A 12898-nucleotide genomic window follows, 5' to 3' on the forward strand; every position below is an offset into this window, starting at 1 on the left:
AAGGGGTCCGCTGTCGCAGCTGTCGCAGTGACGAAGATATATGCCGCACTTTAAGTTATATGTACTATACAATTCCACAATAATCGTATCGAGGCCTCCATTTCCGCAGCGTCGAGGCTATATGTGCTTCATTTTAAGTGTCGAGGTTATAATGCTTCGGTCATTTGGTTCTTCGGTTGCTTTGCTCCTTTTGGTCGCTTCGCTCTTCGGTCGCTTCGCACTTCGGTCGCTACGCTCTTCGGTCACTTCGCTCTTCGGTCTACAGTCGGTCATTATACTTATCTCAAAATGATATCGTCAAAGATATATAACGTTGCTCTACTATAACAGTGTTGATACCAATGTAATGATTGAAGACTTTAATAGTATTGGAAGTAGCTTTACGCATGTAAATATAAGGGACTAAAGAGCAAAAATATTTAAGGTTGAGCTAAAGTTTACAGGACTTGTAAAAATAATGAAATATAAAGGAGGTTCTTGTTACGCTGAGGTAATTTAATAGGTGTTAATGCGGCCTAAAATACCTTAAACAAAATGTACGCAATGTCATTGCCCTTACAGACAAAGAAATGCTGTATATAAACAACATATAGGAAAAAATATATCTGTAAACCCTTTAACCCAAATTTATGATTCGTACTCATATCACGCTGTTATATACTCCTAATAACTTCAAACGTCAGCTTTGATATGCTGTCAAGAATACCTATACCATATCAACGAGCCTAATGTAATAAATCCGGTACAATTTACCTACTTACGGATTCTCAGCTCCAAACTTCAGGGGAACATCGCCGCATCAAACAAGAGGTGAACCGCCGTTGATGCACTATCCCGCGACGCGAAATAAGTGCTGTAAATTGTGCAACCATGCAACTAGAGTTATGCTGCCACGTGTTGCAGTCGCTTGCGCTAAGTAGCTAGATTAATAATCGCAATAAAGGGTTGAAATCCTTTAACAATAACATTATTATTGTCTGAAATGTAAATGCTCGGGTTGTCATATTGTCTTGCTGTAAAAGAAAGCTTAAACAGTTTTCATTTTTCGTCGCAATGCACACTGTACAGTTTTATTGTAGGTAACGTTAAAAAATGTTACTCCTTAAAATGAAGTACAAGTTACAAGTCATGCCAGATATTTTGTTCACAAATATATCATAACTCAACACATAATCTACCTAAGTTCCTTGCCACTTGTTAGCGTAGTAGCCATCATCGTTCAGATACGCATAAGCAGATGAGATTAGCTATTTAGTTATAAATAATATCATATTACTATTTCTTGATCTGTGGTAATAACTAAAATTAGTCCATCTATATTTTCAAAGTGATAAGTTTCAAATACTTAATACCTACAGGATACTCTACTAGTAATTGTCCAGACTTAGTTTTAAAGTACTTACATATAGCCTTGATATTTATGGTAGCTTTACAATGAAGGAAATTCTCCTTTATCTACCTCACTCAAAGGCTATTTACCGAGGAAAGTATTGATTGCTGTATTCAAAATTAACTTTAAAGTGTCGTAACATAAAATTAGATTATATTTTAGGGTCAGTAACGCGCATGTAATATACCTCTGCAGTAGCGGGCATTCATAGGCTACGGTGATTGTTTACCATGAGGCAGGCCGTATGCTTGTTTGTCTCCGTTGTAATTACATCCAGAGAATGGTTGGTAAATTCTAAATTATACAAAATGGTTTGTTTATATGGTTACAGACAGAAAATGCCCATCTAAAACTTATTTAGAGCCAACTAAAGCTTGAAAACACATTTACACTTAATGGCGCCCTGGCTTGTAAATGACATAAAAATAGTTGTACCTTGTGAATATTAAGATATATACAACTTTATCAATATACTACAGTGAAATCAAAGAAAGTTTTATACTTTTTTAATATTAACGAAATGAAATACCAAGAGCAATTTCACTCCTTAATTTTATTATGCTATACATAAATTTTACATTTATACTATGTGGATACATAAATAATTATTTAAATTGGATATAAATTAATAACTTCTAGGTGGTACGTTGTTCTCTTTAGTCAAAATCAATAATATCAGTATGTTCGTAACATACTGATTTGATATCGATATTTTATTTTATTTTCGCATTCAGGATTTGAATTTAAATACAAAGCTCTGAACATCTGCTAGTAAATTATATTTGTTGTCTTGGATTTGGATACGAAGTATAATTAATAATCAAACGAACTTACCTGTGAAGTTTGATTACAATTATGCGAGTATCCAAATCCAAGACAACAAAGACCCGCCCCCCCTCCCCAAAAAAGAAAATAAAAAAGTCTCTGTTAATAAAACAAAAATAAATCTGAAAAAATGAGTACTGGAGGAGCGATGTCGAAGCAGGAACGCAGCGTAGCGAGTGAGAGGGACAGCGCGAACTTGTTTTTTAAATACTATAATCTCTAAAATGTGTGACTTGGACTGCACGATAACGTGTACTGCTGCTAGTAAATTATATTTGTTGTCTTGGATTTGGATACTCGCATAATTGTAATCAAACTTCACAGGTAAGTTCGTTTGATTATTAAATATATCTCCTAAGGCTCCCAAAATTTATGCACACCTCCTGGGATGGAGCAAACTCGGATTACACGCATTGAGGACCAAATGAAAGTATTAAAACGATTCCCAGCTTGCTGGGAATTAATTCATCAGAACGCTATTTTTGGATCTAATTTGATCTAATTACTGTGGATTTACAGAGATGTAGATTTATAGACACAAATACTTACATACGTCAATATATTTCTCGAAACTCAGTTTGTTAAGTTAAGACAAACCAAATTATCTGGCTTATATCCATCAGCCGTCGACTGGGGTTTATCGTCTGTGTAGTCTGCTTCTATATTCGTTCCGTGCTTGATTGTGGTGCCGTAGATGTCGGACATATTGCTTATTTGACAGTCGGCTGCTGTCAAATCCATATTATCAAGATGTCGTACCACGTCGTGCATTGGTGTCGCTTGTATACCACCAACATAGCCAATAGACTGAACGCAAAAACCGTCGTTTAACTCGTAATATGTAAATAGCAGATGTTAGGACGATGCTCGATTCTCTTGTACGTTAAACAGCGTTCAAATTATAAATGTTAATTCATCTTTACACAAAACGGTTACGATATTTTTACTTTTTTATTTGCCAAAGATACAATGTCTCGTGGTTTTAACTGAACATACTGTTGTCTTCTTTAACTTGATAAGGAATCTAGAAAAAAATGCTTCTTGCCATCCACAGGGACCTGTTTGGAATTTGGAAGTTATATTTACGTCGAATAAAGTCAATAATGGGTTGTTCTATTTATAACTTTGTGGACGATGATTTGAGAACCACTAATCTAGTGTATAACTTTAATAACTAGTTCATTTTTTCGAATAGAATACTTCCCGATTTTAAAAAGTCGGTAAAAAGGTGACTCATATATCACATATGTCAACATAATTTCATATCTATTGGTAGATTAACCTGTCCGACGTAAACAAGCCGTGTCGTAAACTCGTCGTAACCGTCCCGTCAATAACAATGACTCCCTCCTTTGTTTACACCGCAAAACCTTACTGATGTTCGTTACGCTCTACTGTCTGTACCGCTTTCCATCGCCGACATAAGTTGACCTCCTGGGAAGTGGCCCTGATAATTCGTAAACATTCTTAATTAAAGTGCCTAACTTTGTAAAACTTGTAAATGGACCATTCCATGAAATTGTCTACCGTTGACACACGTAAATTTTGAAGAGTAGCTGCTAGGAGTTTCTTTTCTGTGAGAACAGCCCGTGGAATGTAAAAAAAGTGAATGCATGTGCTTGGTGGTAGTGGGGCGTCTAACTAGAGAAATCGATTTCCGTCGGCTTGCCTATTAATTAAAGTAGAACCAACATTATTATTTCGGCGACCGGTTTGGCCTAATGGGTAGTGACCCTGCCTACGAAGCTGATGGTCCCGGGTTCAAATCCTGGTAAGGGCATTTATTCGTGTGATGAGCATGGATATTTGTTCCTGAGTCATGGGTGTTTTCTATGTATTTAAGTATTTATATATTATATATATCGTTGTCTAAGTACCCTCAACACAAGCCTTATTGAGCTTATTGTGGGACTTAGTCAATTTGTGTAATAATGTCCTATAATATTTATATTTATTTATTTATTTATTATATCTGTCTTGTCCTGTGGATATGTTTTGACGGGCACGACCAGTTGTTTGAACGTACAACTTATCAATTGGGGCTCTTTTAGACGTTTGTTTGTAACCACAACAGTTCGCAGTGTAACTAGACTCGCATGAGAGTTCACGCGCCGTCTATAATGAGCTCTTACAATTACATTCAGATCAAGTGCCCTCATTCAGTTCAAGTCTCATCTCAAGCCAGTCTCGAGTCGTTTTGTTTCAATCTCCGTAAAATAATTGCGTGTTAAACTGAGTCAACAAATGTAATTACGTGTAAGTGACTTCAGTTTGAACTTTAAAGTCTCGTCGACGCTCAGTCTCGTTCCGTCGCTCAAGCTGAGCGCACGCGAGTGTTGTGTTAAATCTTTAAAAAATGGTTGCATGAGCGTTTGACTCACACCATTCTCAGTTATCAATAGGAACTACGCTCCAGCAAAGTGCCTTAAGTTTTAACTCAGTCTCGCTTTGTCGCTCAAACTGAGCGCGCGCGAGTGAAGTGTAACGTAAAAAGTGAACGTACTACGCAATAAGTGGTATAATATACGTATAGACAATCTATTTTTACGACCATGCTCGAGCCAAAGACCTGTACAGACGACCTCGGTTTGTTTATTATTGTTTACTTATGTTTACACGTGCTGTTTGTTTACGTCTTTGTTTGATTTTCAATGATTATCGGTGCATTGTATGAAATGCGTTGTACGGAATGCGCTACGGAGTGTACAACTGTATGTAATATATTTGTATGTATTAATACGTATATATTTACATATTTAAATCCATTGCCATTTTAACTAAAAATTTAATGTCTGCTGGGAGAAATTTCAAATTGCTCAGGAAGATTTTGTTATACGAATGGGTATGTCATACTCATACTGAACAGTTATTATGGGACTAATTTCGCGAAAACAATTAGCTGTTTCATACATTATACAATGTTAATTTGTTATTCATACTTTTTGGGTTGGCTCTGTACTGTTAAAAGTTAGTTGTTCTGTGTGACCTAAATATTCACAACTCAGAGTATGGTCCCATGGTCAGACATTGCAAAATCTTTACTACCTACTTATACATTTTATCAGTAAATAGGGTTTTTAGGGCCAAAATGGACCAAAACGGAACCCTATACTTTCGTCATGTCCGTTCGTCTATCCGAATGTCACAGCCCTTTTTTAACTCATCACAGGTGCTGTAGCCAAAGTTACGCCAAACCAAAAGTAAAAATGTGACGCGCGTAAATGTTAGGATTACAGTACCCTAGTGTAAATTTATTCGATAGCGAAACGTGACGTACGCGTTTGCGTTAAGTCTCATTTTGTATGGGATTTAGAAACAGCGCGCCAAGCGGAACGTTTTGGAAACTCAAAATCCCATACAAAATGAGACTTAAAGCAAACGCGTACGTGACGTTACGACATCGAATAAATGTACACTAGGGATACAGATTCAACAAAAAGACTGAAGTGACTGTTTTCTACTCCCATTACTCTTTACTGAAACGAGAAATAGACATTTACTCGTACAGATAGTAAGGTCCGACCGAGATCTCGGTCTCGGTCTCGGCATTCTCGGCCAAAAATCGGGCCGAGATCTCGGTCTCGGCAAGAATCTCGTCCCATTTTGGCCGAGAGCCGCTTGATAAGTTTTGTTAAAGTTTTACTCCCATAGTTCCGATCACTGGCTATAAAAAGGATTGACCAATCACGTGCCGCTCTTCGTGCTTTTCGTGCGCGCTCCCATAGAAAAGACGTAAACGGGCAACTATTTTCATGAGCATATTCAATCATTCATTCAACGCGCGTTTATGTCTTTTATATTACATTTTTGTCTACTGAGATACTTTCCAATTTTCATATATTATTTTGGTTTTTTAGTAAAAAATGTGCACGTATGTTTTTCATTGAAATGATACTAGAATCTTTACAATGATAAATCAATTATTAATGCAATTACCGCAGTGTAAACAGCGAGCAATCAAAGATGGCCGCTTCCGGTGCGCGTGAGTTGATTTTTCTGCATCCGGTTCGCCATTTGTAGCTGTATTCGCGATCATAATCTGGCGCACATTATAGAACGTAATTATTAGAAAAAAACGTGTGAGAGTTCATCTGATAACAGGCAAAGCGTTTAAAAAGCTGTCAAGTAAGGTTTTTACGTAAAATCCTCTTTCATAGTTGTTTAATCCTTAAATAAATGCATGTTTTTTTTCTTTTTGCCCGAAATTAATATATGTATCACGTTATTGATTGCTGTTTCTAGAAAACAACGAATTTCACAACTCAATAGGTGATTAAAGTTACATACGGTAATTCATTCGTCGTCGTGAATGACACGATCTTTAGTTGTCGTAGGCGGGTACATACATCGTTATAAACAAGAAGGCGTTATTTATACGATGATATAATGTCATTCGTATAGTTAATTTTATTAATTCCTGCATGGGTGAATTAATAAAAGGTCACAGCTAATAAATTTGAATCTCCTAGTCCGTACTGATCTAAAATCATGCAAACACTTTGCACCTCACAGATAGCGTCGCCTGATAACCCATGCTCTCCTGGTATTGCTTGGTCGATAAAATGTCAGCATGTCTGCAATTTAGAAAGTATGGGTTTGAGAAAAGTTTACTTATATTACAAATACAAATACAAACAATTTTATTGAAAACAGTAGAAGTACAGTGTTAGCACTTAAAGACTAAGGATTAAGGATAAGGAAAAGTTTACAAATGCCTGAACTAGGAGTTCCTGTGTTTCAGGCGGAATAGGACCATATTAATTAATTTGTAATTATTCACTTAATTATAATTATAAATAGTACACAATAAAAATCTGGTAAGGTGATAACCTTACCAAAATAACTTATTTAAGTATTCTATATCAAAATACAGTAAGAAATCATTTTACGACTATTAGTAAGTTCTCTGTATCATCGTATGTCATTTTTTGAAGGGCGCGTCGTAGAATATTCTTACAACCAGCATAGCTAAGTGGGTATAAGTCTAGTTTTGAATTTAACCTGTACCCCTAGTGTAAGTTTTATCGACATCATAACGTGACGAACGCGTTTGCGTTAAGTGTCATTTTGTATAGGATTTTGAGTTTCCAAAACGTCCCGCTTGGCGCGCTCTTTCTAAATCACATACAAAATGAGACTAAACGCAAACGCGTACGTCACGTTTCGAAATCGAATTTATTTACACTAGGGGTACTGTTGTACAAATAAGGGCCCAAAAAGACAAAAAATCTAGATGAAAATACGTGTTTTCTTTTTACGGTTTGAATACATATAATATCTTTGCGCCTTTTGTTAGTATATGCAGTGTTGAAAGGAATTTTGGTGTGCTGCTTAAGTGTTGTGCTTAATATAAATAGTTGACGAACAGTTAGTACTTCACATGCTTTATAAAGGAGTTTAGTGGGGTATAGGAATGGGCGGTAAGTAGCTACCTTTAGACCTTTATATTGACCCCGATCCAATAATTTCTGTATTTAAACATGTAAAAAAAAAAAAGAATTATTTATACGTGAACGAACCGCAGGCTAACGCATAAAAAACACGCTCATAAATGAATAGCATCAACCATCACCTATCAGACACATTATTATTTATTAAATATATTAATCTAAATTGTATCTAAGATTTTATTGTATATTTTGTAAATAAAACCGAAAGTATAACCCAATAAATACTTTTTATGCCATAAATGTCTGAAATTATTTTCTTAAAAAGCTGATACTCTTGAAACTGCTGGATCGATTCCTATTAACCATAGCTAAGAACCACCGTGAGGAAAATCGTAAAAAAACCGCATCGAAATTGGTCCATCCGTTGGAGAGCTACGATACCACAGACACGCTCACATACAGACATTGGCGTCAAACATATAACACCCCTCTTTTTGCATCGGGGGTTAAAAAGGCGTCACTCAATTATTGAAGTGAAATATATAATATAACTAAAGGTTCACTGGATTTTTTGTATTTAAAGGGATATAATATTAGTGGTCATTTATCGATACAAAGTTTTTCGACATTTTCCCGTCTGAACATGATTAATTTTTTTATATGAGTTCAATATTACCAGTATCTGTGTGTGTGCGTTTTGCTTTTTGATATTCTTTTTTTTATAAGAACTAAGGTTACTTCAAACAGCGCTAAAAGGCCAAATAAATGCGCCGTAAACAGACGCCTAGCATACAAAATGGGCGACGCAAAAATCAAAACGGTCAAACACAGATAATTTCTTTCTCATTCCGTGCCCAAAATTTTGTTACGATTGGTAAAGTTTTAGAGGAAAATGTTGAAAATGGAACCTCGATTTCTGCGCCTGAGCTGCAGTTGTCCTTATCGTACTAATTTAAGGAGCAATCCTCGTTAGCGCGACGGATATATTTACCTAAAAATCTCAAATCTGAGGGCTCAGCTGATAACTCGAATATACAAGAGATATAAATGCTAGATACAGCGAAATGGACAATCTGAGTGGTTTGCGATTATAAATGTATTATAGCCTCGTAAGGCCCAAGGTCCTACAAATAGGACTTATTCAGTTCGTTGAAATTTAAATCATATTCAATTGGAACAGAGTTGCATTGGCTTTGTTTCATTCAATTTTCAAACCAAATAAAATCAACTGTATTCCCTGCACTATAGGTTCAAATTCTAATGGCAAATTTAGGATTTTTCATTTCTATGGCTGGGCCTTAGGAGGATAGCCCAGCGCTCATACAATATCAAAGTTGAACTTCAAAAGGTCACAGCTAATAAATTTAAACCTCCTAGTCCAAAGTACTGATCTAAAATCATGCACACACTTTGCACCTCACAGATAGCGTCGCCTGATAACCCATGCTCTCCTAGTATTGCTTTGTCGATAAAATATCTGCGATGTCTGCAATTTAGAAAGTATCTGGGCTCTGTGATGTTTGGTTTGAGTAAAGTTGCATGTCGCATACTTAGTTATATCGACCTCGATACAATAATTTGCCCCTACAAGTTAATATTATTAGTGACTTTTTTTAGCAGAATTAGGAACCAATAGCCGGTATTTTAAAGGAGCAAATAAATAAAGTAGAAGCGATATAAACATATCTTATCAAGTTAACAGTTACGAATAAGAACAATAAATTAGAAAGAATAAGTAAGTTAATTTCGAGTCTGGAGGTTTAAACGCTCGTTAGTCTTTACGAGTCAAAAGCCGTCAAGGCGAATTTTTACTACTCTAATACCTTCTCTATACATACTGTAGGGACTGCGTCCTACATTCGCCCAAGCTTTAGATGATATTAAATAAATAATACATTAATTTAGCTTTTCCCGTTATGCGCAATGTGCATTTTAGTTGATAGCATACGTAACTGTTTATTATGACCGTTATAGGGATGAGCTTGTAAAAACATTGTAATATAAGTTATCTGTTTCCTTCCCTTTGTCGGCACTTGCCTTTGTGTTAATCTCTCTTTGTTTTATTTCTTTGTCAGTTTCCGAATATTGTTAACTTTAAGTCATAAACTAATTTGTAGCCAGCGGAGTAATTCGTGGGAAACGTTAGAATTCGCCATGTGCGAAACCGTTATAGGTTCTGTACCGCTATTCCTGTTGCGTACCTGATGCAAGGTTATAATCATCGGAATCGCGGGAGTCAAAGATAGTTCGTAGTCAGACGTCAACTCGACAAGTTGTCTCGTACCTATTATCACAGGTTGAGCTTGATATCGTATCGCTCCCTCGCGTTCTCTTGGTACCTATCTTTAACGGTCGAGCTCGATTATATATCGCTCCCTACTTATTATTGTAATTAGTGTTAGTTTAGTATTGAGTTGTGTTAATATAGACTTATTATTGTTACCGCGTCTGAACTTTTTATTTGCAACAATCCCAACACCTAAGTACATATACCAAACCCCACTGCCAAACTGGTGACCCCGACGTGATCGCTGTAAACGGCAGTATTGGTTAGTACATGTGTTGTGGACATAAACTTTAGTGCTTTTCGTGGACTTATCGTGTAAAGTGACTTTATCAGCGTACTTTTAAAATGGCTAACGAAAATGCGCATACACTTCGTTTGCCCGTATTCATGCCTAGTGACCCTGTGCTGTGGTTCTCATTGGTAGAAACAATTTTCGACAGAGCGAGCATCGTTGATGACATTAGTAAATACATTCATGTGGTAAGTGCGTTAGCGCCACATGATGCCACCGAGGTGCGAGATATACTGATCGCCCCGCCAGAAGACAATAAATACGATGCACTTAAGACCAGCATCATTAAGAGGTTAGGTGCATCACAAGAGGCAAACACGCGCAGACTTTTGGAGCGAGAACACATAGGTGACCGCGAACCCTCTCAGTTTTTGCGGCATCTCAGAAATCTCGCTGGATCCGCGGTGCCAGATGCATTGCTTCGTACGCTATGGATGGAGCAGTTGCCGCGCTCGATGCAGATGATCCTAGCTACGCTAACAGAGCAGAGCTTAGACAAGGTTGCCGACCTCGCGGACGCAATCGCGAACAGCACTACACCTACGCCTGCCATCGCGGCAACGGAGAATCCAGCGATGAAAGTTATAGAAGATTTAAAGAGTGAAATTGCCGACTTGCGGCAACAACTAAAAGCTACGTCCCTCGATGCAAGTACGCGACACACAGGCAGATCGCGCTCGCGTTCGAGACGAAGGTCTCGACCTAACTCAAGGAGCAATTCAGCAAATGGTATGTGTTGGTATCATGATAATTACGGTAATAAAGCTCATAAATGCATACCACCCTGCGTTTTTAAATCCGCCAACAATGCGGGAAACGCGAGTGGGAGCCATTAGTGGCGAATGGTTGCCCAAACACAACAACAACGTCACAACGAGTATTCATCGTGGACAGAAACTCTGGGACCAGATTTTTGATTGATACTGGAGCGGGGTTAAGTGTATATCCTCGCAGCCTAGCCCTTCACAATGAAGAATCTTTGTACGAGCTAGTTGCAGCGAATAACACCCCGATCAAAACTTACGGTTTCTCCACCATGACCCTAAACCTCGGACTACGCCGAGATTTCCCATGGCGATTTGTTGTTGCTGACGTGGCTAAGCCGATAATTGGTGTAGACTTTTTAAGCCACTATGACTTACTAGTCGATCCAAAAAGGCATAGAGTGATAGACGCCACCACACACCTTACGGTCTCCGGTCAGGCAGCCGAGTCCGAGCCGGCGCTATCAATTACAACAATAACCGGGGACTCGCCTTATCACCGAGTTTTAAGACAATATAGTGACATCACTAAGCCTGACGGTGCCGGGGCAACACAAAAGAAGCACAATACAAAACATTACATTGTGACGAAACCGGGACCGCCCGTAGCTCAAAAACCGAGAAGGTTAGCTCCCGATCGTCTTATCGCCGCGAAGAAAGAGTTCGACGCCATGCTAAAGTTGGGCATAGCGCGCCCGTCACAAAGCAGCTGGGCGTCGCCGCTTCACATGGTGCAAAAGAAAGACAATGGATGGCGACCTTGTGGAGATTACCGCGCGCTTAATGACCGCACGTTACCCGACAAGTATCCCGTTCGTCACATAGAAGATTTTGCCCAGACGCTTAGCGGTAAAAAAGTGTTTTCGACCATAGATTTAGTGCGTGCGTTCAATCAAATTCCAGTGGCGGAGGAAGATATACCTAAAACGGCTATAACTACGCCATTTGGATTATTTGAGTTTCCATACATGACTTATGGACTCGAAGCTGTTTAGAGTGTCAGCATGCTAAAGTTACGCGTCACGTGTCAGCCCCTGTCGGATCATTCGCTCAGCCTTCTACTCGATTTGAACACGTGCATATCGACATAGTTGTAATGCCAATGTCAGAACGATGCAGATATATTTTAACTTGCATTGATCGCTTCTCTAGGTGGCCTGAAGCTATACCTATTGAGAACCAAGAGGCAGAAACGGTAGCATGGGCATTCTACTCAAATTGGATCGCACGTTTCGGCGTACCGTTACGAGTCACTACAGACCAAGGCCGAAATTTTGAGTCGCATCTCTTTAGAAACTTAAATAATCTGATTGGTACGACTCAATTGCGAACTACCGCATATCATCCAGCTGCCAATGGAATGATCGAGCGATTCCACCGCCAATTAAAAGCTGCGATTAAGTGTCATCAAAGCGACCAATGGACACGAGTTTTACCTACAGTTATGATGGGTATTCGCGCAGCATTCAAGGACGATCTGCAAGCTACGCCCGCTGAAATGGTTTACGGTGAAACCATTCGCTTACCTGGAGAGTTCTTAGTACCCAGAACAATCAGCGATTTGGATACATCAGATTTCGTCACTCGATTAAAAACTAATTTTTACAACCTACGACCAGTCGCAGGAACCCAGCATGGACGTAACAATATGTTTGTGTTCAAAGACCTAAAGACAGCTAGTCACGTCTTTGTCCGTGTTGATGCCCCTAAACGACCTCTACAATCGTCGTATGAAGGACCATTCGCTGTTATATCGAGAAACGATAAAACATTTGTTATTAACAGACGAGGGCATCATGTAACCGTTTCCGTGGACCGACTTAAGCCAGCCTATGTACTAGCAGATAACATAGAACCGTCGCACGAGTTCGAGGATGACTCGGCACAGTTCGTTGTGAAACCAACAACTTCCACTACAAATAACGATGCGAGTACAGCTATAGCACCTGT

General features: G+C 38.5%; 1 protein-coding gene across 2 annotated transcripts in view; it reads left to right on the forward strand.

The window, feature by feature from the left end:
* LOC133532601 (BCL2/adenovirus E1B 19 kDa protein-interacting protein 3) overlaps positions 1-12898 on the forward strand; it is a 62715-nt gene that overhangs the window by 35066 nt on the left and 14751 nt on the right. The window contains exon 1 of one of the 2 annotated variants that reach the window (XM_061871353.1): positions 4516-4801. The exons of the other annotated variant lie outside the window; for it this stretch is intronic. Coding sequence (XP_061727337.1) covers positions 4768-4801 — 34 coding nt within the window. The 5' untranslated portion in view covers positions 4516-4767. Of the gene's footprint in view, positions 1-4515; positions 4802-12898 lie in introns of those variants that run through there. 2 annotated transcript variants of the gene reach the window in all.

This window comes from Cydia pomonella, chromosome 27 (genome assembly GCF_033807575.1).
Source record: "Cydia pomonella isolate Wapato2018A chromosome 27, ilCydPomo1, whole genome shotgun sequence".
NCBI lineage: Eukaryota > Metazoa > Arthropoda > Insecta > Lepidoptera > Tortricidae > Cydia > Cydia pomonella.